Source organism: Notechis scutatus, chromosome 7 (assembly GCF_049901735.1).
Source record: "Notechis scutatus isolate UNSWTSFEM ecotype Mainland chromosome 7, rNotScu1.2, whole genome shotgun sequence".
Taxonomy (NCBI): Eukaryota; Metazoa; Chordata; class Lepidosauria; order Squamata; family Elapidae; genus Notechis; species Notechis scutatus.
This window is the reverse complement of record NC_142015.1, coordinates 1622595-1641948: the sequence shown is the minus strand read 5'-3', so window position 1 is coordinate 1641948 and position 19354 is coordinate 1622595. Positions and strand designations below refer to the sequence as shown.

Sequence of the window (19354 nt, the reverse complement as noted above, 5' to 3'; positions counted from 1 at the left end):
ATCTTCCAGCGTTGGAGCATTCACAACTTCCGAAGGCTGTTCTATTGATTAATTGTCAGGAAATCTCTCCTTAGTTCTAGGTTGCTTCTCTGCTGGATTAGTTTCCATCCGTTGCTTTATAAAATAGAAGGGAACAGAATAGAATAGGGAAAGAATATAATAGAATAATAATAGAATAGAATAGAATAGAATAGAATAGAATAGAATAGAATAGAATAGAATAGAATAGAATAGAATAGAATAGAATAGAGGAAGAATAAAGAATAGACTAGAGAAAGAATAGAATAGAATAGAATAGAATAGAATAGAATAGAATAGAATAGAATAGAATAGAATAGAATAGAATAGAATAGAATAGAATAGAGGAAGAATAGAGGAAGAATAGAACAGAGAAAGAATAAAATAGAAGAATAGAATAGAATAGAATAGAATAGAATAGAATAGAATAGAATAGAATAGAATAGAATAACAGAGTTGGAAGAGACCTTGGAGGTCTTCTAGTCCAACCCCCTGCCTGGGCAGGAAACCCTACACCACTTCAGACAAATGGCTATCCAATCTTTTCTTAAAATCCTCCAGTGTTGGAGCATTCACAACCTCTGGAGGCAAGTTGTTCCACTGATTATCTGTTCTCACCACCAGGAAATTCCTCCTTAGATCTAAATTGCTTCTCTCCTTGATTAATTTCCACCCGTTGCTTCTCGTCCTGCCTTCAGGGGCTTTGCAGCATAGCTTGACTCCCTCTTCTTTGGGGCAGCCCCTGAGATATTGGAATGCTGCTATCCTGTCTCCTCTTGATTAAAATGCTGCACGTAGAGAAAAGTAAAGTCTTTCACTTAGGCAAGAAAACCCAAAACTCCACATATAGGCTGGGTGAAACCAGGCTTATTAGCAGTCACTGGGAGAAGGATCTTGGCAGACTTAGTGGACAACCAGCTAAATAGTCACTCAGCCAGTTTCTAGGCCTGTGGAGAAACTAGAACCTACCATCTCCTGCTTTCTAGCCTGATGCCTTCAGCACTAGCCCAAACAGGCTCTTTTAAAACAATCCAGGTGCCAATCTCAAAATTGGTCAAAAATGGCTTTATTCTGAATCCATCATCCGGGGAACCTGGAAGTAATAAAGGAGATACATGTGCCAACCTCAGTCCGTCTTGCTCTGGTGTAAACGTGAATGGGTCTCACTAAAGGGCATCATCACTCGCCCATTTTGTCTTTGTTTCAACTAAGGTGCCCAGAAATTATGGGTAGCGTTTGCATGATAGTTTTGACTTCTGCTCCCATTTGCGATGCTTGGCAAGCAATAATTCCAGCAGGTTCCGGCAACTCAAAAGCATGGGAAGAAACTTCCTTATTTATACTCCTGGGTTAGAATCAAGGCAGGCACTTCACAACTCCAGCCAATGGTTTTGTCCAGGGCCCACAGCAGGAAAAAACCTTCACACCACTTGGTTGCAGATGGTTCCCAGCTCATCAATTTCACACTGCACTTCGTCTCCTCTCTGTGGAGGACAACAGGATTACAATAGCCCCGTGGTGGCGAACCAGTGGCATGTGTATTGATCTACTCTGCGCATGGGCATGCCTCCGGGCTGATTTTCAGCCTGTTTTGAGGCCATTTTTGCCCTCCCCAGAGGGAAGCCTCTGCAGCCTTGGGAGGCTGAGAAACAGGCCTTCCGGAAATACCCGAAGTGCTGAAACGGGCCCGTTTTTCGGCCTCCCGAGGCTGCAGAGGCTTCCCTCAGGCCTCCGGGAGTGCAAAAACGGCCTCAAATCAGCCTCAAATCATCTGAGAGGTATGTGCAGTGCAGGTAAGGGGACGGGGTGCGCACACAGGGGTGGGGCACATTGCATTGTGGGTGCCGGCACGCACACACTTTTGGCACACCACAACAAAAAGGTTCGCCATTCCTGCAATAGCCCTTTGCCCAAGCGAGTTGCAACAACGGGGAGCACGCTGCCAGGAAGAAGCAGACTTCCAACTCCACCCGCCGCAAACCCCTCTCTCTCTCTCCCCAAATGAGCTTGAACTTCAGAACCCAACATTCAAACCACACCCAGTGCGCCTTGAACACAAAGTTTTAAGGGCATGCTAAAGTTTGTCCTGAAAACCAACAGCCTTTGGGGCCACGTTTCCTGCCCATCCTAAAGTAAGGCTGTGCCAATAGAGGTAGGAGAGAGTAAAGCAATTGGAAAACCAAAGATATTTCAGTTGAATTCCTCAGCAAAAAGGGTCTTCAAACTTGGCCAGTTTAAGACTTGTGGACTTCAACTCCCAGAATCCCTGAGCTAACCAGACCGGAGGAGGAATTCTGGGAGTTGGAAGTCCACAAGTCTTAAACCTGCCAAGTTTGAAGAGCCCTGCCTTAGCAAGTTTTCCAAAATGGGGTTGTTTGTTTTTTCACAGCTTGAGAGTCCTGCAGTTGGGTTGACCTATAAAATCCCTGCAGGACTTGAACTGTGGAGCTTGGAATGACAACAGATGTGTGTCATTTTGTGCTTGGAAAAGAGCAATGGGTTATACTGGCATTACAGGGGGGGAAAAAATACAGGAAGGCCAGGAATGATTATATGCAAAATGTTCCCCAAATGGGCAGAAGAGCATGAATTAATTCATTAATCTATATCTTCGTCTTATCTTCTTCTTCTATCTTTTGCTTTTTACCAAACTTGGTACACAGATGACTTACCCTCTGGAAACAAATACTGTGGGGTAAGACAGTATGTGTGGTGTGTGTGTGTGTGTGTTTTAAAATGGCTTCTGCCATGGTAACAACTTCACAGGGCTCCCTCTTGTGGAGGAATAGAAGAACTGCGCGACAGACAGTACAACAGCGTGAGTCTCGACTACAGGAATTTTCCTGTCTAACAACAGGATTGGGATAAATAAATACCCGGGTAATGCCGGGTTATGGGCTAGTTCATTAATATAATGAATGAAGAACAGAGGTCACCTTCAGGAAAGTGGGTGGCTTCCGGAAAACTCCGACCCCTGGTGGGGTCCCAGTCAGGAAGACATCTCCTGGGTACAACGTGACAAACCTGCAAAGAACATCAAACACAGTTAAGGAGCAGAGCAAGGAGCAGCCCGAGAGGAGAGCTGCCAAGAGGTTAGGGAAGGAGGCTCTTAATCGGAAGTCCGGGCAGTCCTCGACGTACGACTGCAATTGAGCCCCAAATTCCCATCCCTGAGCAAGACCGTGGTCGATTGGAGTTTGAGCCCATTTTATGACCTTTCTTGCCACCGTTGTTAAGTGAATCTGGCTTCCTCATGGACTCCGCTGGTCAGAAGGTCGCCAAAGGGGATCGCGTGACCGCCAGGGACGCCGCCACTGTCATAAATACGAATCCGTTGGCTTTTGATCACGTGCCCATAGCCATCAGTCACCTTTTTTCAATGCTGGCTGTTATACTTTGAACCAGGGATGGGGTGCAAATATTTTTACTACCGCTTCTGTGGGCGTGGCTAGATGGGCATGGCTAGGTGGGCGTGACCATGTGACTGGGTGGGCGTGGCTTTTTTTTTTCTGCAGCACCTTCCCGCACTCTGTTTTTTGCCTCTTGGGTCTCAGGGAAGCCTCCTGGGAGCCCATTTTTGCTCCCCGGAGGCTTCCCTGAGGCCCAGGAGGCAAAAAACTGAGCACAGAGGAGGGGGGCCGTGCAGAGCACGCACACACACACACACACACACACCGTGCACCCTTTTTTGCCTCCTGGGAAGCCTCCTGGGTGAAGTAGTAAGACAGCAAGGAGGATCCCAGCGGAGCTGATCGCCGGAACAGCTGATCGACAGAACAGCTGATCATCAGAACAGCTCATTGTCGAAACAAATGATTGTCAGAACAGCTGATCGACGGAACAGCCGATCGACAGAATAGCTGATCGTCGGAACAGCTCATTGTCGAAACAAATGATCATCGGAACAGCTGATCGACGGAATAGCTGATCGATGGAACAGCTGATTGTCGGGAGGGGGGAAAAACAAAAGCTACCAGCTTGGTTCAGCCGAACTGGCAGCTGTTTTTTTACTACTGGTTCAGCCGAACATTAGCATTTTTTACTACCAGGCCGTCTGAACCAGGCCGAACCGGTAAGAGTACTACCACTGCTTTGAACGGTCACTAAATTAATGATTGTTAAGGCAAGGACTACCTGTAGTAGAATTTGCTAGGACCCCCTCCTGAAGGTCCAAAACTGCCCCCTTGACCTGGGCTAAGGCAAGATTTGTCCCAGGCTGTCTTTGGTCCCGCAGGGGTCATTTTCTTACACTGTGAAGAATAGGGGCGGGGGAGGACAGCACTCACTGGGACACCCAGGCGACCAGAGCCTCCGTTTTGAAGATCATCTGGTTGGTGCTGCTGTTCTGGACGAGTTCGCCATTCACCCAGCAGCGGATGCCCAGATTGTGAGGATCTGGGAGGGAAGGAGAGAGAGAGAGAGCGTAGCTCCCTGAGATTAAAAGGAAGCTGTTTGCTTGCTTTTTAGAGCAGGGGGTCCCCAATCATGGCGGCTTTTAAGAGTTGTGGACTTCAACTCCCAGAATGGCTAAGGCATTCTGATTTTACTTCTTCTAGTAGACCAGGGGTCTTCAACCTGGACAGTTTTAAGATTTGTGGTCTCCCAGAGTTCCTCCTCCATGTCGACCTATCTATCTATTTTATCTCTCTCTCTCTATCCTACCTCTCTTTATCCTATCTATATATCTATTCTCTCTCTCTCTCTCTCTCCTTATATCTATTGTATCTATCTCTTTCTATCTATCTATCTATCTATCTATCTATCTATCTATCTATCTATCTATCTATCTATCTATCTATCTATCTTCTACCTCTCTTTATCTATCTATTCCAGGGGTCTTCAAACTTAACAGCTTTAAGACTTGTGGACTTCCAACTCCCAGAATTCCTTCTCATCCAGTCATGTTAGCTCAGGAATTCTGGGAGTTGAAGCCCACAAGTCTTAAACTTTTCAAGTTTGAGGACCCTTGATCTATTCAATCTATCTATCTATTCTCTCTCTTTCTATCTTACCTCTGTTGATCCCGTCTATCCGTCTATCTATCTATATCTTTTTCTTTCTTTCTATCTATTCTACCCCTCTTTATCTATCTATTCCAGGGGTCTTCAACTTCAACAGCTTTAAGGCTTGTGGACTTGAGCTCCCAGAGTTCCTCCTCCAGTCATGTCAGCTCAGGAATTCTGGGAGTTGAAGTCCACAAGTCTTAAACTTTTCAAGTTTGAGGACCCTTGATCTATTCAATCTATCTATCTATTCTCTCTCTTTCTATCTTACCTCTGTTGATCCCGTCTATCCGTCTATCCGTCTATCTATCTATATCTTTTTCTTTCTTTCTATCTATTCTACCTCTCTTTATCTATCTATTCCAGAGGTCTTCAACTTCAACAGCTTTAAGGCTTGTGGACTTGAGCTCCCAGAATTCCTCTCCAGTCATGTCAGCTCAGGAATTCTGGGAGTTGAAGTCCACAAGTCTTAAACTTCTCAAGTTTGAGGACCCTTGATCTATTCAATCTATCTATTCTGTCTCTCTTTCTCTCTATCTTACCTCTGTTGATCCTATCTATCTATCTATCTATCTATCTATCTATCTATCTATCTATCTATCTATCATCTATCTATCATCTATCTATCTATCTATCTATCTATCTATCTATCTATCTATCTATCTATCTATCTATTCTATCTATATCTTTTTCTTTCTATCTATTCTACCTCTCTTTATCTATCTATCTATCTATTCTATCTATATCTTTTTCTTTCTTTCTATCTATTCTACCTCTCTTTATCTATCTATCTATCTATTCTATCTATATCTTTTTCTTTCTTTCTATCTATTCTACCTCTCTTTATCTATCTATCTATCTATTCTATCTATATCTTTTTCTTTCTTTCTATCTATTCTACCTCTCTTTATCTATCTATTCCAGAGGTCTTCAACTTCAACAGCTTTAAGGCTTGTGGACTTGAGCTCCCAGAATTCCTCTCCAGTCATGTCAGCTCAGGAATTCTGGGAGTTGAAGTCCACAAGTCTTAAACTTCTCAAGTTTGAGGACCCTTGATCTATTCAATCTATCTATTCTGTCTCTCTTTCTCTCTATCTTACCTCTGTTGATCCTATCTATCTATCTATCTATCTATCTATCTATCTATCTATCTATCTATCTATCTATCTATCTATCTATCATCTATCATCTATCTATCATCTATCTATCTATCTATCTATCTATCTATCTATCTATCTATCTATCTATCTATCTATTCTATCTATATCTTTTTCTTTCTATCTATTCTACCTCTCTTTATCTATCTATCTATCTATTCTATCTATATCTTTTTCTTTCTTTCTATCTATTCTACCTCTCTTTATCTATCTATCTATCTATTCTATCTATATCTTTTTCTTTCTTTCTATCTATTCTACCTCTCTTTATCTATCTATCTATCTATTCTATCTATATCTTTTTCTTTCTTTCTATCTATTCTACCTCTCTTTATCTATCTATCTATCTATTCTATCTATATCTTTTTCTTTCTTTCTATCTATTCTACCTCTCTTTATCTATCTATTCCAGAGGTCTTCAACTTCAACAGCTTTAAGGCTTGTGGACTTGAGCTCCCAGAATTCCTCTCCAGTCATGTCAGCTCAGGAATTCTGGGAGTTGAAGTCCACAAGCCTTAAACTTGCCCGGTGTGAAGACCCTTGCCATAGAGATTCTGTTGCCTGCCCGGGTCTCAATCCAGACTGGCCCAGATCCCAACCCCCCCTCTCCTCCAGAGCCCTCTGCAAGGGCAGCCCCATCACCTATCTCCTGCTCCGGTCAGCCGAGGGGACTGGCAGCTTCCGAACCTGAGACGGAGTCCTTGGTCACGAGAGCTGGGCCCAGCGGGCAAAAGGTGTCGAAGGTTTTCCCTAGGAGCCATTGCTTCCCATTCCTCCTCATCTGCCAGTCTCGGGCACTGACGTCATGCGCCACCATGAATCCAGCCACGTAGGCCATCGCCTCGGATTCCTAAAAGGGCAACAGAATAACCGAGTTGGAAGGGGCCTAGGAGGTTTTCAGAGCCACGGTGGCGCGGTGGCCAGAGTGCGGTACTGCAGGCTGCTTCTGCTGACTGCCAGCAATTTGGCAGATCGAATCCCACCAGGCTCAAAGTTGATTCAGCCTTCCGTCCTTCTGAGGTGGGTCAAATGAGGAGCCAGATTGTTGGGGGCAAGAGGCTGGAAAGCACTGTAAAGCAGTATATAAGTCTAAGTGCTATTGCTATTCTTTCTTTCTTTCTTTCTTTCTTTCTTTCTTTCTTTCTTTCTTTCTTTCTTTCTCCTTCCTTCCTTCCTTCCTTCCTTCCTTCCTTCCTTCCTTCCTTCCTTCCTTCCTTCCTGTTAAAATGTAGCATTGCAGGCTAACTGCCCACTGCCAGGAGTTCAATCCTGACCAGCTCAAGGTTGATTCAGCTTTCCATCCTTCCGAGGTCGGTAAAATGAGGACCCAGATTGTTAGGGGGCAAGAGGCTGTCAACCGCTTAGAGAGGGCTGGAAAGCACTGTGAAGCAGTGTTGAAGTCTAAGGGCTATGGCTATTCCTTCTTTCCTTCCTTCTTTCCTTCCTTCTTTCCTTCCTTCTTTCCTTCCTTCTTTCCTGTTAAAATCCAGTATGGCGGGCCAACTCTGTCCACTGCCAGGAGTTCAATCCCGACTGGCTCAAGGTTGACTTCACCCTCCCAAGGGTCTGGAGACCTCCCCAGGGCCTCTGAGAGAGGGAAAACAGCCTCCCCCAGGCTCTGGAGACCCACTGGGAGCTGGAAACAGGCCCGTTTCTAGACATCTGGAAGGCCCAATTTTGCCCCTCCCAGACTCTGCACTTCCCTGCATCGAAAATGGGCTGCATGGAGACTCCTGGGTGGGGCAGGAAGGGCGGGGCCAGCTGGCCCGTTGAAATACCGGTTTGGTGAACCGGATGCAAATTTAATTTAACATCCGGTTCGCCCAAACTGGTCCAAACCGGTAGAATCCCACCCTGGTAGGTCACACCGCTGCTCTCTGTGACACCCAACTCAGAAGTAGTTTAAACGAAATGGAGTCAAACATCATCAAGGCTGCTTCCTAAAGCCGGGTCTCCGCTGGTCTCCGCCAACTTTTAGAAGACTTGCAGACTTCAACTTCACCAGCTATGCTGGCTGAGGAATTCTGGGAATTTGAAGTCCGCAAGTCTTCAAAGTTGCCAAGTTTGGAGATTTCAGTTTTAGACTGAGAGAAGGCTAGGGAATCTCTGGAGGTCTTCTAATCCAACCCCTGTCCAAGGCAGGATGAGACCTTACCTGGATGCGTTTCCCTTTCTTCCCAATGACAAAGGCCAGCTCAACTTCCCAGTCAACTTCCTAGAAGAGTGGGGGGGAAAAAACAACACAAGGAAGAATCTCTAATTTGCCACCCCAAGAGCCAAGGGACACCAGCCTGGTCAGAGGGGGGACGTCAACGAGCATTTCGGTCCAACGCTTGGGGCAGAAAACTTGTGACCAGGGGAAACGGTTGTGCAAGGTGAGCTAAAAGTAGAAGCAGCCCATAATACAAGGACGGATGGGTGGAGGGAGGGAGGGGAGGGATAATTTGGTGTTGAGGGAGGGGGAAAGGGTGTTGGAGGTCGAAGTTATGTGAACCGTAAAAGTTGGGGTGCTTTCCTGCTTTCTGTGCAACTGCAGCCACTTATTTTTTCTAGGCCAAGGTCAACCGTCTTGGCACACCAGATATGTGAGACGCCACCTAAAGATGTAACCTCCACGGCATTATACACACCTCAGATTGGATATCCAGTTTGAACCACTGGGGGAGGGGACTTGGGATAACTTTCTGTCAACTCAATAAAATATTTCTATGGTCTTTTTAGAGTTGCCAACAGAAAAAGGGAAGGGGGGAGCAGTGCAGCAACTTGCAAAACCGAAAGTGCATTCCATAAATAGTTTTTCAAAGATTGTAACTAGGTGACCGAAGTTTCTGCCATGCAAAATTCTAACTGGAGAGCCTGATGGATGACTCCTGGCTATGGATGTGTCCCATTGGAGAATATGGATTATGATACACCCAGGGGGTGGGGGGGTAAACCAGGGTCAAGGGTCACCATGAAGGATGTGCCTCAGAGTCGGCTACACCCAGGCAGTGCCGGCATGTTAACTCCCAATAAATCCCTTTTAAGTTTTGGATGTTTGGCTTGAGACTCAGCATTTAATTGGGATAACTGCGGGAGTCCTGACACTTTCCATATGCAATTTCCACACCTATTTGCCTCACATCTTTTTTTCCTTTCATTGCTACCACTTCAAATCCAGTAGAAGTGCTTTTCTCTATCTTTATGGGAGTCTAAGGTTTTCTTTCTTGGATTTCGAATGGAGCCACACCTGACAGGCCTGTTCAATTTTTGATAAAAAGGATGCAAAGGACTAGCTGTCTGCAAGGTGTATCAATCCTTCCATTCCCCACCATCCAGTCAGAGCCGAAGAAGCTTCCTGGATGAGAAGCGAAACGTCTTCAAAGAAAAACCAGAAACTTCAGTTGCCTCCGGAAAAAAAATTACTTTTGGGACAACCAGGACCTGGAGGACGGAGAACCTCCATCGACATGTATCGGGTAGCCCATTCTCCCCAGCCCACCTGCAAGTAGACTCACGTTGGTCTCCGCCGGGTGGACAATGGCATCGTAGGGTCCCACAATGGAACTGGAGAACTTGCTGAAGATGATGGGCTCCTTGGGGATCTTGACGTTCTGCTCCAGGCAGTGGTCCACATAATTCATGCCGACGCAGATGACCTTATCTGGGCTGGTGATGGGAGCCAAGAGGGACACTTCGGACCGGGCCAGAGAAGGGCAGCCAGATTTCTGTGCTCTGTGGAGGGAGTTCAAAAGCATCAGGGCCTCCAAACTGGAACGGCTGGATAACCAACGGCTGGTACAAGACACTGTTCTTCTCAAAGTGGTAAAATGGGTTTAGAAGGTTGGTTGGCTGGTTGGTTTATCTATTTCAGGGGTCTCCAATCTTGGCCACTTTAAGACTTGTGGACTTCAACTCCCAGAATTCCTCAGCCGCTCCAACCTTGGCCACTTTAAGACTTGTGGACTTCAACTCCCAGAATTCTGGGAGTTGAAGTCTACAAGGCTTAAAGTGGCCAAGTTTGGAGACCTATTTATTTATTTAGAGAATGTATATGGCCGCCCATTCACTCTCAGTGGGTGGCTTACAAAAATAAAAATAAAAACCCAAGGTGCAAACAATAGAAGCAATAACCCCACCCTGCCACCCCTGGTGACAGCAGTCAACCAAACCAGCCAACTTGATGGCTCCATCCCACTCTGGGTTCCCAGGCAAAACCAGGCCTTTCAGGGACTTGTGGAAGAAGTGAGGACAGGTCAAATCTCTGTGGGGAGGAAGTTCCACAGGAAGGGAGTCACCATGGAGAAGGCCCTTCTTCTAGGTCCCACCAGGTGCACTTTCTTAGGAGAGGAGACCCACACCGTTGCCTGTCCTTCCCCTGCTCTGGTGGGTTGGGCGGATGTAACCAGGAAAGGATGGTCCTTCAGGCAACCTGGTCCTAAAGCCAGGTTCTTGGGTCTCACCAAAGTGAAGGACTACCTGTATGGGCAAGACTCCTGAGGGTGTTGTAGCCTCTCGGCCACCAGCCCCTTCAGCAGCCGAATCAGAGTAGGAGACAGTACAGAGAGTCAGGGCCAACTTCAAGACCACCTGGGAGCTCCGAGGGGGAGAGGGAATGGAGTTGGCAGAGAGAGAGAGGGGGGGGGGGCAGAGAGAGAGGGGGGGAGGGAGGGAGGGAGGGAAGGGAGGGAGAGACAGAGAGAGAGACAGAGACAAGAGAGACGGAGGGAGGGAGGGAGGGAGGGAGGAGAGAGGAGGGAGAGAGAGAGAGAGAGAGAGAGAGAGAGAGAGAGAGAGAGAGAGAGAGAGAGAGAGAGAGAAGCGGAGCCTGGGCTGTCCATCAGCCCTCAGATGGAGCGTCAACAGCCCCAAGTTTGGAGGTGGCTGATGAGGAAGAGGAGGAATAGCTGTGTCCAGTGCCTGACGCACAGATGCACAGAAGGCAGAGGAGAGGAGAGGAGAGAGCAGTGGAAATCTATGTGCCGGTCCTTGGGACGGAAGAGCCACCGCTGCTAGCAAAGCCCCTCCCTAGCTCTGGGGGATCAAAGGGAGGGGGGGAGAGGAATAGAAGTGGCAGACAATAGATGTGGGGCCTCCCCAGCCTCATCCTCCACCCCAGCCTCCTTAAAAGCCCCAGCAACCCAGACCTCCATCTCCCGCTTCTCCCCTCTGGACCAGCCATTGGCTCCGCTCTCTTGCATACCTTCTGGCCACTGCAAGCGCTGCCTCTCCTGCCTCCAGAAAGGCCCGCATGGTCCTGGGCAAGGATGGGTCGAAGGCGTTCAGGTCCACCACATCTCCGCCGTCTCGTTCCTCAAGCCCAATCCGGGGCTCAGGGCTTGACCCCTTGGCCTGGAACTGAACCAGCCTCATGGCTCCACGCAGCTGGGAAATCCCCCTGCGTTGCCCGGTGTTCTTCCAAGCCCAGCTCAGCCCAAAGCCCACCAGAGGAACCCTTGAGAGTGGACGCTGCATCCAAACCTAGGTTTGTATTTTTATTTGAAATAAATTTACTTTATTTTATATAAACAGTCCGTCTTTCATTTAAAGCAGGGGTCCTCAAACTTGGCCACTTTAAGACTTGTGGACTTCAACTCCCAGAATTCTGGAATTCTGGAAGTTGAAGCCCACCAAGTCTTAAAGTAGCCAAGTTTGGAGACCTCTGATTTAAACGGTGTGTTGTCTGGCTACAAATATCTTGCGCCATAACCATTACAATTAGTACACATTCATTCCTATCCTATCATTTACTCTATTCTTACTTCATGCTACTACACAAGATAAATCGAATGATAATAACCATTCTTAGCATACTTGGAGACTTTTAGCTGTACAATTTGGGATGAACCCCCTGGGAATGGTGTGGGAGTAGGAATGGATTTCCAGAGGGAAAAATTGCGGACTACAGGAATTATTTGCACCATTCAGGTGACCCTGAGGACACAGAGAAACCTCCAAGTGGCCTCAACGACCCTCCAAAAGGATGCAAATGACCAGCTGCAAATGACTGTCTGCAAAGAGGCAAAAAACAAGTCCAGTTGCTTCCTGGGGGAGAAAAAAGCACCTTTGGAAGTAAGTAAGTAAGTGTGTGTGTGTGTGTGTGTGTGTTTTGTTTTTGTGTTTTTTTCCTGTTAAATCCCCAGTTTCCCGAATAGAGCCCCAGTGTGGCTCCGTTGCAGCAGCCCCGGGTCTGCCCCCTTTTCTGCAGCTGCAAGCTTCGGTTGCAATTTGGGGGAGACGCTACATGAACCCCAGCAAGAGAGGAGGAGACCGGGACCCGTGCACCGTCGCTTCCCACGTACCTGCGAGCCGTCGGGCAGGTGGAGGAAAAGGCGGCCGCCAGCAACGCCGCATCAGCCTTAAAGAGCCAGGCGGACTACACTTCCCAGGCATCCCCGCGGCGCGTCCGGCGGAGAGAGCGTTCCCCATTGGAGACGTTCCAAGCGAGTGGGGTTCAGGAGATAGGAAAGTGTAGAGGGGGACCTGTCTGGTTTTGGGGGGGGTTGTGTGTGTGTGTGGGGGCAGTTCCCGGGAACCGCTTGCAATTAATCCAACCATGGCAACCCCAAATCTGAGGGTGTGGAAAAGGGTTACACCCCATCCCTCCAAAAAAAAAGGTCTTTCTAGATCAGGAGTGCCCAAGTTGTGGACTTTCAACTCTCCAAGAATTCTGGGAATTGAAGTCCGCAGGTCTTAAAGTTTGCCTGTACTTGCAATGCTGGGAGCCTCGAGACTCTTTGGCGCCCTCTGGTGACAGAGCTTAGTAAACACTGACCCTCAGGATGCCCACCTACAATTGTCAGCAAATAAAGCAGGCGGGAAAAGATGCTCTGCCTCCTGTCCTTTCTCTCTCTATGTGGCTTATTATGTATTTCGTAACGTTACTGCCGCTTCAAAGCTCTGTAACTGTGACTCAGGGACAACTCTACTATTTCTATCTCTACGGTCACGTGAAGGGCGCACCGCTATCAGAACGACGCATGCGTAATGCTTTCTGTAGCCCTCAGCAAGATTTTTCTTTAAAAAAAAAACTCCAATTCCCGGCATCCTCCTCTCTTTCTTCAACCACCCAGCGCCCAGCTGGGCTGTTATAACAGATGGAGTTGGAAGGGACCTTGTAGGTCATCTAGCCCAACCCCATACACACACCCAAGCAGGAGACTCCTACCCACACCATTTCTCACAGTATAAAAGGAAATTAAATATAAAAGGAGATCAAAAGAAGCGGAAATTCCGTGACAAATTCCTTGTGTGTCCAATCACACTTGGCCAATAAAAGAATTCTATTCTCTTTCCGTTTCCCCCATCGCCTCCACGAGTGGTTCTAGCGGCCCCTGAAAGAACGTCTGAATGCAGTTCGTGGCAACTGATGGCAAAGGAACACCCGTGTTTGTGCAAAACGTGGCCTAGCTCGCTTGGGCTGTCTTTCTGCAATCACAAACTCTGTTTTGACCTCACACGGTGGCCTGCTTAGATGAACAAGCTATGTGGACTGTGTTCTTTGTGCCATATCATACTTGTGGGTATATACATAATTTTGTATTTATTTATTTATCTTGTCATGTTTATGTAGTGTAAAACTGGAGGTCACCACCTCCAATTTTACACTACATAAACATGACAAGATAAATAAATAAATACAATATTAAGGGCTGTATGCAAACAGAATTTCATTTTTAACATACGCCAATTAATGTACATCCAAAGTGACAATAAAGTTTATTCTATCCTATCTTCCATGTTCCATATTCTTATATTTTATTCTATTCTATGTTTCACACCACGGGCTGAGCCACAAGCAACCCATGGTAGCCCATTCTCACATGTGAACCTAGCCAGAGAGGTCTTGGGGTGAAAAGGGCCACCTCTGCAGGGTTTTTTATAGGTCATTCAGTTGCTTCCATTCTGCTGCTTCTTTGTTGTTTAATGACCCCATAATCCCTTGGGGGGGGTGTAGTTGGGGCAACTGAATGGAGCGGAGTGTTTACTGGCCGGATGCCCTTCCTGTCACCAATGTGGAGTTTATATTCAGCAAATATACCCTCATTGTGCCCAGAGAAAAATATCTGCCGCTACCTAGGATTGAACTCACAGCCTCCTGATTATGAGGCGAGAGCTCCCCCTCTAGGCCACCACATCACTCACTTCCGTTCCTTCCATTGCTTGTGATAAATTATTATTATTATTATTATTATTATTATTATTATTATTATTATTATTATTATTATTATTATTATTATTATTAGCCGAGATGGTCTGTCACAGGAGGTTTCTTGGGAATGCTACAAGCTATACCAAAAACTCAACCTAGTGTCCTGCCCCAGTTGGAGTCTGGAGGAAGAAGATGAACAGCTGACAGAGAGCGGGAGTGTGGCTCTGTTGGCTGTGAAGGAAACTGAGGAAGGGCAAAGTCCGGCTGGGCAGAGCAGGGAAGAGGTAGAACAGGGGAGAGGGAGTTCAGAGGAAGACCCAGGCCCACCCCTTCTTCATCCTAGGGCACGCAGAGAGGAACGGAGAAGGGAGCAATGTGGGTGGCGTGGCTTACGGGGGAGGAAAGGGCCCTGATTCCCTTCATTTGCCACACCTGAGAATGAGAGTTTAAAAGAGATGCAAGCTGAGTATAGCAGATGCTAGGAGGAAACGTGAGTTTATCTTATGTTGACTTTGGTTATCTGCATTCTTGGCATCCTCCCAACCGGGCTGAATTACTGCCATTCCTTCACGTCTGAAATTCCTTCTCCTGCCCTGCTGAACTAATTGCCTCATTTTGCCTTGATTGGACTTTAAGTTACAGTTTGTGTTGACCATGTTTTGGACTTGATTCTCTGCAGCCAAAGGCTGTTCCTGGGAGAGTTTTTCTCCAGCCAGAAGGTAACCAGGACAACATTGGGGGCAAAGTTGGAGCTAATAAAGGGACTCCTATGGATTATCTGACGGTGTGGCCTTTGTCATCCCACCCAGGCTGAGCTTGCCCAGGGCACCTGGGTTTAAATGCAATTGGCTAGTTCAGGACTCAGCCACTGGGGAGAACCAGCTGGTCCTCTGGGAACTGTCCAGCCTCCTTCTGCGGCCAGGAGGGTCAGGTTATGACCAGAAGTTCTCCCCTGATGGGCCTTGCAAGAGAGCCTCCCTACTTCCCAGATGCTGGAGAAATCCACTGAAGAAGAAACAGAAGGTTCCCCAAAACCAAACCTTGTAGAGGAAAACTTTATTTTCTTCAAGTCGTGAAAGGGTTTGGATGTTTGAGGATTACAGTTCGATAAATGAGGAGCAGGACCATCTTTTACTCTGTGTGTTTTTCTTTGTTTAAAAAAATATCCCCTGCCTTGCTGCTGGAAATCTCTCTCCCTGAGCCAAGAAGACATGCCAAGACACGTCCCAGGTTTCTGGTTTGTTTTTTTCTTCCCCTCCAGCCCTTTCCCTCTGTCCTCCCTCCTCTTCCTCAATGCTTCCGTCCTGAGAATCCAAGGAGTTTTGCAAGCAAGCCACATGCCTTGCCCTCCCTTTGCGCCTTCACCCCGATTTTCCAGCCGTTAAGGTATAAAAAGAGTGTGTTTTTTTTGGTCGGTTGGTGTTTCTCCGAAAGACGTGTGCTTCTACAAGGAGGATGGGGAGCTCCGTCTAACGTAAGTGCAGGCCAAGGAGGCAGGTGGGACAGGGGACAGAAACAGGCGTCCTAAATGACATTTTCAAACAGCTGCATGGAGTTCATGATGTTCTCATCCTAAAGAAGCCAGAGGGGACAAAGAGAGAGAGAGAGAGAGAAAAGAAACACGCGGTGTAAAACCCACCCCTCTCCTAGGAAAATGAAATATTTTGGGATATACTAAAAAGGCAGAATATTTCCCCTAAAAAGAAAAGTAGAAACTCAGAGAGGCAGAAACTCAGCCCTCACCCCCACCTTTGCTAATGGGCCATTAAGGCCTGGGCCAGAGTATTCTACATAACAAAGGCCTCTACCCATCTCACCACCTGGCCTGGGAAGATTGCATCAGCCAGCACTCAGGTGAAGCCAAGTGGTCCAGCTAAGACCCCGCCCCTGGGAGTCTGACAGCCAATGGGATACATTTCTTGCACAGGAACAGGAAACACTAAGGTGGAGGCCAACAGAGAGCATAAAACTAAGGGCCTCTCAGCATCTCAGCCCCTTTCCTTCTTTCTTCAGCCAAGGCAGGTGGTCCTGTCCACCATTAAACCATCTTTCCAAACAGCCTCCATGTTTTCATTTTTTAAAAAAGTCTGTCGTAACTTCAAACCGTTGCTTAAGCTGGTCGTAAATCGAGAAATTGCCTATTACAATCCAGAGGCCAAATTGCAGGCAGCCCGTGGAGAGAGCCGAATCGGATCTTCTGTCCTCAGGAGAGGTTGCTTAGAGTCTAGGTTTGCTGTGTTTATTTATAGGACCAAACTCCCAAATGTAAAAATAAGCCACTTATTATTAACTGCTTCACTTTCGCAGCTAAAAGAATTTCCCACTGCTGGAAAAACTTCAGATAATGTAACAGTTGAGACATGGATGAACAAGGACTCTATTCAATTGACACAAGAGGAGGAGGAGGAAGAATAGAAATAGAAGAAAATAGAAAAAGAAGAAATAGAGGAAATAGAAGAAGAAAATAGAAGAAGAAAAAGAAATAGAAGAAGAAATAGAAGAAATAGAAGAAGAAAAAGAAATAGAAGAAATAGAAGAAAAAGAAATAGAAGAAGTAGTAGTAGAGGAAGAAAATAGAAGAAGAGAATAGAAGAAACAGAAGAAATAGAAGAAGAAAATAAGAAACAGAAGAAATAGAAGAAAATAGAAGAAGAAGAAGAAGAAGAAGGAGGAGGAGGAGGAGGAGGAGGAGGAGGAGGAGGAGGAAGAAGAAGAAGAAGAAGAAGAAGAAGAAGAAGAAGAAGAAGAAGAAGAAGAAGAAGAAGAAGAAGAAGAAGAAGAAGAAGAAGAAGAAGAAGAAGAAGAAGAAGAAGAAGAAGAAGAAGAAGAAGAAGAAGAAGAAGAAGAAGAAGAAGAAGAAAGTTCAAATGTGTCGCAGGCTGCACCAACAACATCAACTACTCTGAGTTAAAGAATTCGGCTGAGCCCACCTTTTGACACGTCTCTAAGAACTCTTCGATGGTGACCACGCCGTCCTGATTCTTGTCCATTTTCTGCAAGACAAAATGTGAAATATTTGCCCATCCGAGGATGCATTCACTGGGTCTTAGTTCCAAGAAAAGCATGCCATCCCCACTGGACCCCCATTCAGATGTATCTCCCCTCACCCATGAGGCCTGGTTAGACTTCCTACAGCAGGGTTTCTCAACCTTGGCCACTTTAAGATACGTGGACTTCAAATCCCAGAATTCCCTAGCCAGCTATGAGGAATTCTGGGAGTTGAAGTCCACATTAAAGCGGCCAAGGTTGGCAAACACCATCAAATTGTTTTTGGCTGTTCCATTCCTGTACTTGAGGGACAGTTTTCCACCCACTAAGAAAACCACAGTGAGATGGGCGGTAAATAAATTTCAGAATAAAATCAATTAACTAGGCTATTTGTGTCGATTCCAGTTCCCACAATCCTCTGCGGGGGCTGGGGCTGGTAATTCTGGGAAATGGAAGGGTGGGGGTTGAGGAAAGCAACTCCACGGAGCCACTAGTCATGACGTGGGTTCAGGCGGGAAGGAGGTAGAGCTGGTTTTGCCCTTGTCAGTGCCAAAATGATGTACTCAACAAAGTTTCGCATTCAGAGGCTGGAAGGCCTTGAGCACACTTGCTGTGGTTGGATCCATCAATCCGAATGTTGACAACTTGCTGACGATGGGCGGAATCCTCCTTTTCTTTCATTTTACCTGGAAGAACTTTTCCACGTGCTCGAAGGGAGCGTCTTCCCGCACGATCGGGTAGGTGTAGCGGCCCATCATGTCATAGATGGACTTCATGATGGCCAGCATCTCCTGCCAAAGGAGAAGAAAGCTTTGACTGAGCAGCACATCAATGTAACAGAATAATAGAGTTGGAAGGGACTGTTGTGGCCCCCTGGCAGAGTCGGACAGTGGGAAGGAACATGGGCCAGTCCAGGAGTCTTGGGAGGACTCGGACGAGGGTCCTGCATCCGATACAGAGATGGGGGGGGCCAGGGCCACCTGGGAGTTATGTGCTGATTCTGGAGCCTCCAGAATCTGACTGCAGTGAGGCAGAGGAACAGCGGGAGCCTGTTCCCAGTGCGCACATGCACAGAGCTGTCAGAAGGGAAGAATATTAAGACAAAAGGGGCGGCTCAGGAGTAAGGCTTGGAGGTGATTGCCGCTCTCATAAGATATAAAGGAAGTGCAAAGGGACAGGAACCTTTGCAGGAAGCAACATTGCCATGCCCACCAAGAACTGGTAGTAAAAAAAATTGAATCCCGCCACTGGATTTAGTGTCTACCTCCTTGGTGATGTAGCCATCCTTGTTGATGTCATAGAGGTTAAAAGCCCAGCTGAGTTTCTCATGCACTGTGCCCCGCAGCAAAATGGAGAGGCCGATGACAAAGTCCTGTTCAAGACGAGAGAGAGAGAGAGAGAGAGAGAGAGAGAGAGAGAGAGGGAGAGAGAGAGAGATCAGTCTCGGCTTGTGAGCCTGGCAAGAGGGGACATTTGGTGCCAGGCCTGCTGCCAATGCTTCCACCTCAAAGTGGAAATGATTCTTGGCTCCGTTTGTTGAGAAAAGTACAATTATATTAGGAGCCAAGTGCATCGCAGTAATGCAGAGAGGGGGCTGAGAATCGCGGGACAAATTTAACTCCCCACCCCTCACCTTCTAGCTGTCTCCCATCATTGTCACCCCCAACACCCCCCATGTCCAAACAGGTTCAAGCCAGGTGTTTTCAGAACGATCCCTTCAAGCATAGGTTGGGATCCCAAAAGTGCTTTTTTTTTTTCCCCACCCAAGAGGCAACTGGACTTTCTGGTTTTTCTTTGAAGACATTTCACTTCTCCTCCAAAGAGCTTCTTCAGCTCTGACTGGCTGGTGGGGAACGGAAGGATTTATACCAGGGGTGGGATTCAAATAATTTAACAACCGATTCTCTGTCCTAATAATTTCTTCCAACAAGCAGTTCACCAAAATGCTCAGAAACTTAAACAACCGGTTCTCCCAAACTGGTGCAAACCGGCTGAATCCCATCCCTGGTTTATACTCCCTGCAGACAGCTGGTCATCCTTGCATCCTTTTTGAGAGT

The 19354-nt window shown here is 46.9% G+C and overlaps 2 protein-coding genes across 4 annotated transcripts in view; both read right to left on the bottom strand.

Annotated features, from left to right (window-relative positions):
* Positions 1 to 1068: 1068 nt before the first annotated feature.
* On the bottom strand, positions 1069 to 12518 carry LOC113430482 (oxaloacetate tautomerase fahd2, mitochondrial-like). 2 transcript variants are annotated; one of them, XM_087969888.1, is made up of 8 exons: positions 12460 to 12518; positions 11361 to 11638; positions 9676 to 9892; positions 8334 to 8393; positions 6866 to 7028; positions 4305 to 4413; positions 2955 to 3042; positions 1069 to 1502 (listed from the first exon to the last, which is right to left on the bottom strand). In XM_087969888.1, the coding sequence occupies exons 2-8, from the start codon at positions 11630 to 11632 to the stop codon at positions 1440 to 1442; spliced, it is 972 nt and encodes a 323-aa protein (XP_087826014.1). In that variant the 5' UTR covers positions 11633 to 11638; positions 12460 to 12518; the 3' UTR covers positions 1069 to 1439. The 2 variants fall into 2 exon arrangements, with proteins under 2 accessions (XP_087826014.1, XP_087826015.1); XM_087969889.1 differs by having other exon boundaries at positions 11361 to 11642; positions 12484 to 12518.
* Positions 12519 to 15348: 2830 nt separating this feature from the next.
* KCNIP3 (potassium voltage-gated channel interacting protein 3) overlaps positions 15349 to 19354 on the bottom strand; it is a 50546-nt gene continuing 46540 nt past the window's right edge. The window contains exons 5-8 of one of the 2 annotated variants that reach the window (XM_087969877.1): positions 18562 to 18669; positions 17984 to 18088; positions 17240 to 17302; positions 15349 to 15881 (exon numbers count right to left, since the gene is read on the bottom strand). In XM_087969877.1, the coding sequence (XP_087826003.1) occupies positions 15834 to 15881; positions 17240 to 17302; positions 17984 to 18088; positions 18562 to 18669 (324 nt within the window). In that variant the 3' untranslated portion in view covers positions 15349 to 15833. The remainder of the gene's footprint in view (positions 15882 to 17239; positions 17303 to 17983; positions 18089 to 18561; positions 18670 to 19354) is intronic. The other variant, XM_087969878.1, reaches the window with a different exon arrangement.

Excerpts from the sequence above, each read along its gene's own strand:
- LOC113430482 (XM_087969888.1), bottom strand. The coding sequence starts at position 11,632 with ATGCAGCGTCCACTCTCAAGGGTTCCTCTGGTGGGCTTTGGGCTGAGC. Across the intron at positions 9,893-11,360 it reads GCGCTTGCAGTGGCCAGAAG|AGCACAGAAATCTGGCTGCC; the intron begins GTATGCAAGAGA and ends CTCCCTCCACAG. Across the intron at positions 7,029-8,333 it reads AGAAAGGGAAACGCATCCAG|GAATCCGAGGCGATGGCCTA; the intron begins GTAAGGTCTCAT and ends TTGCCCTTTTAG.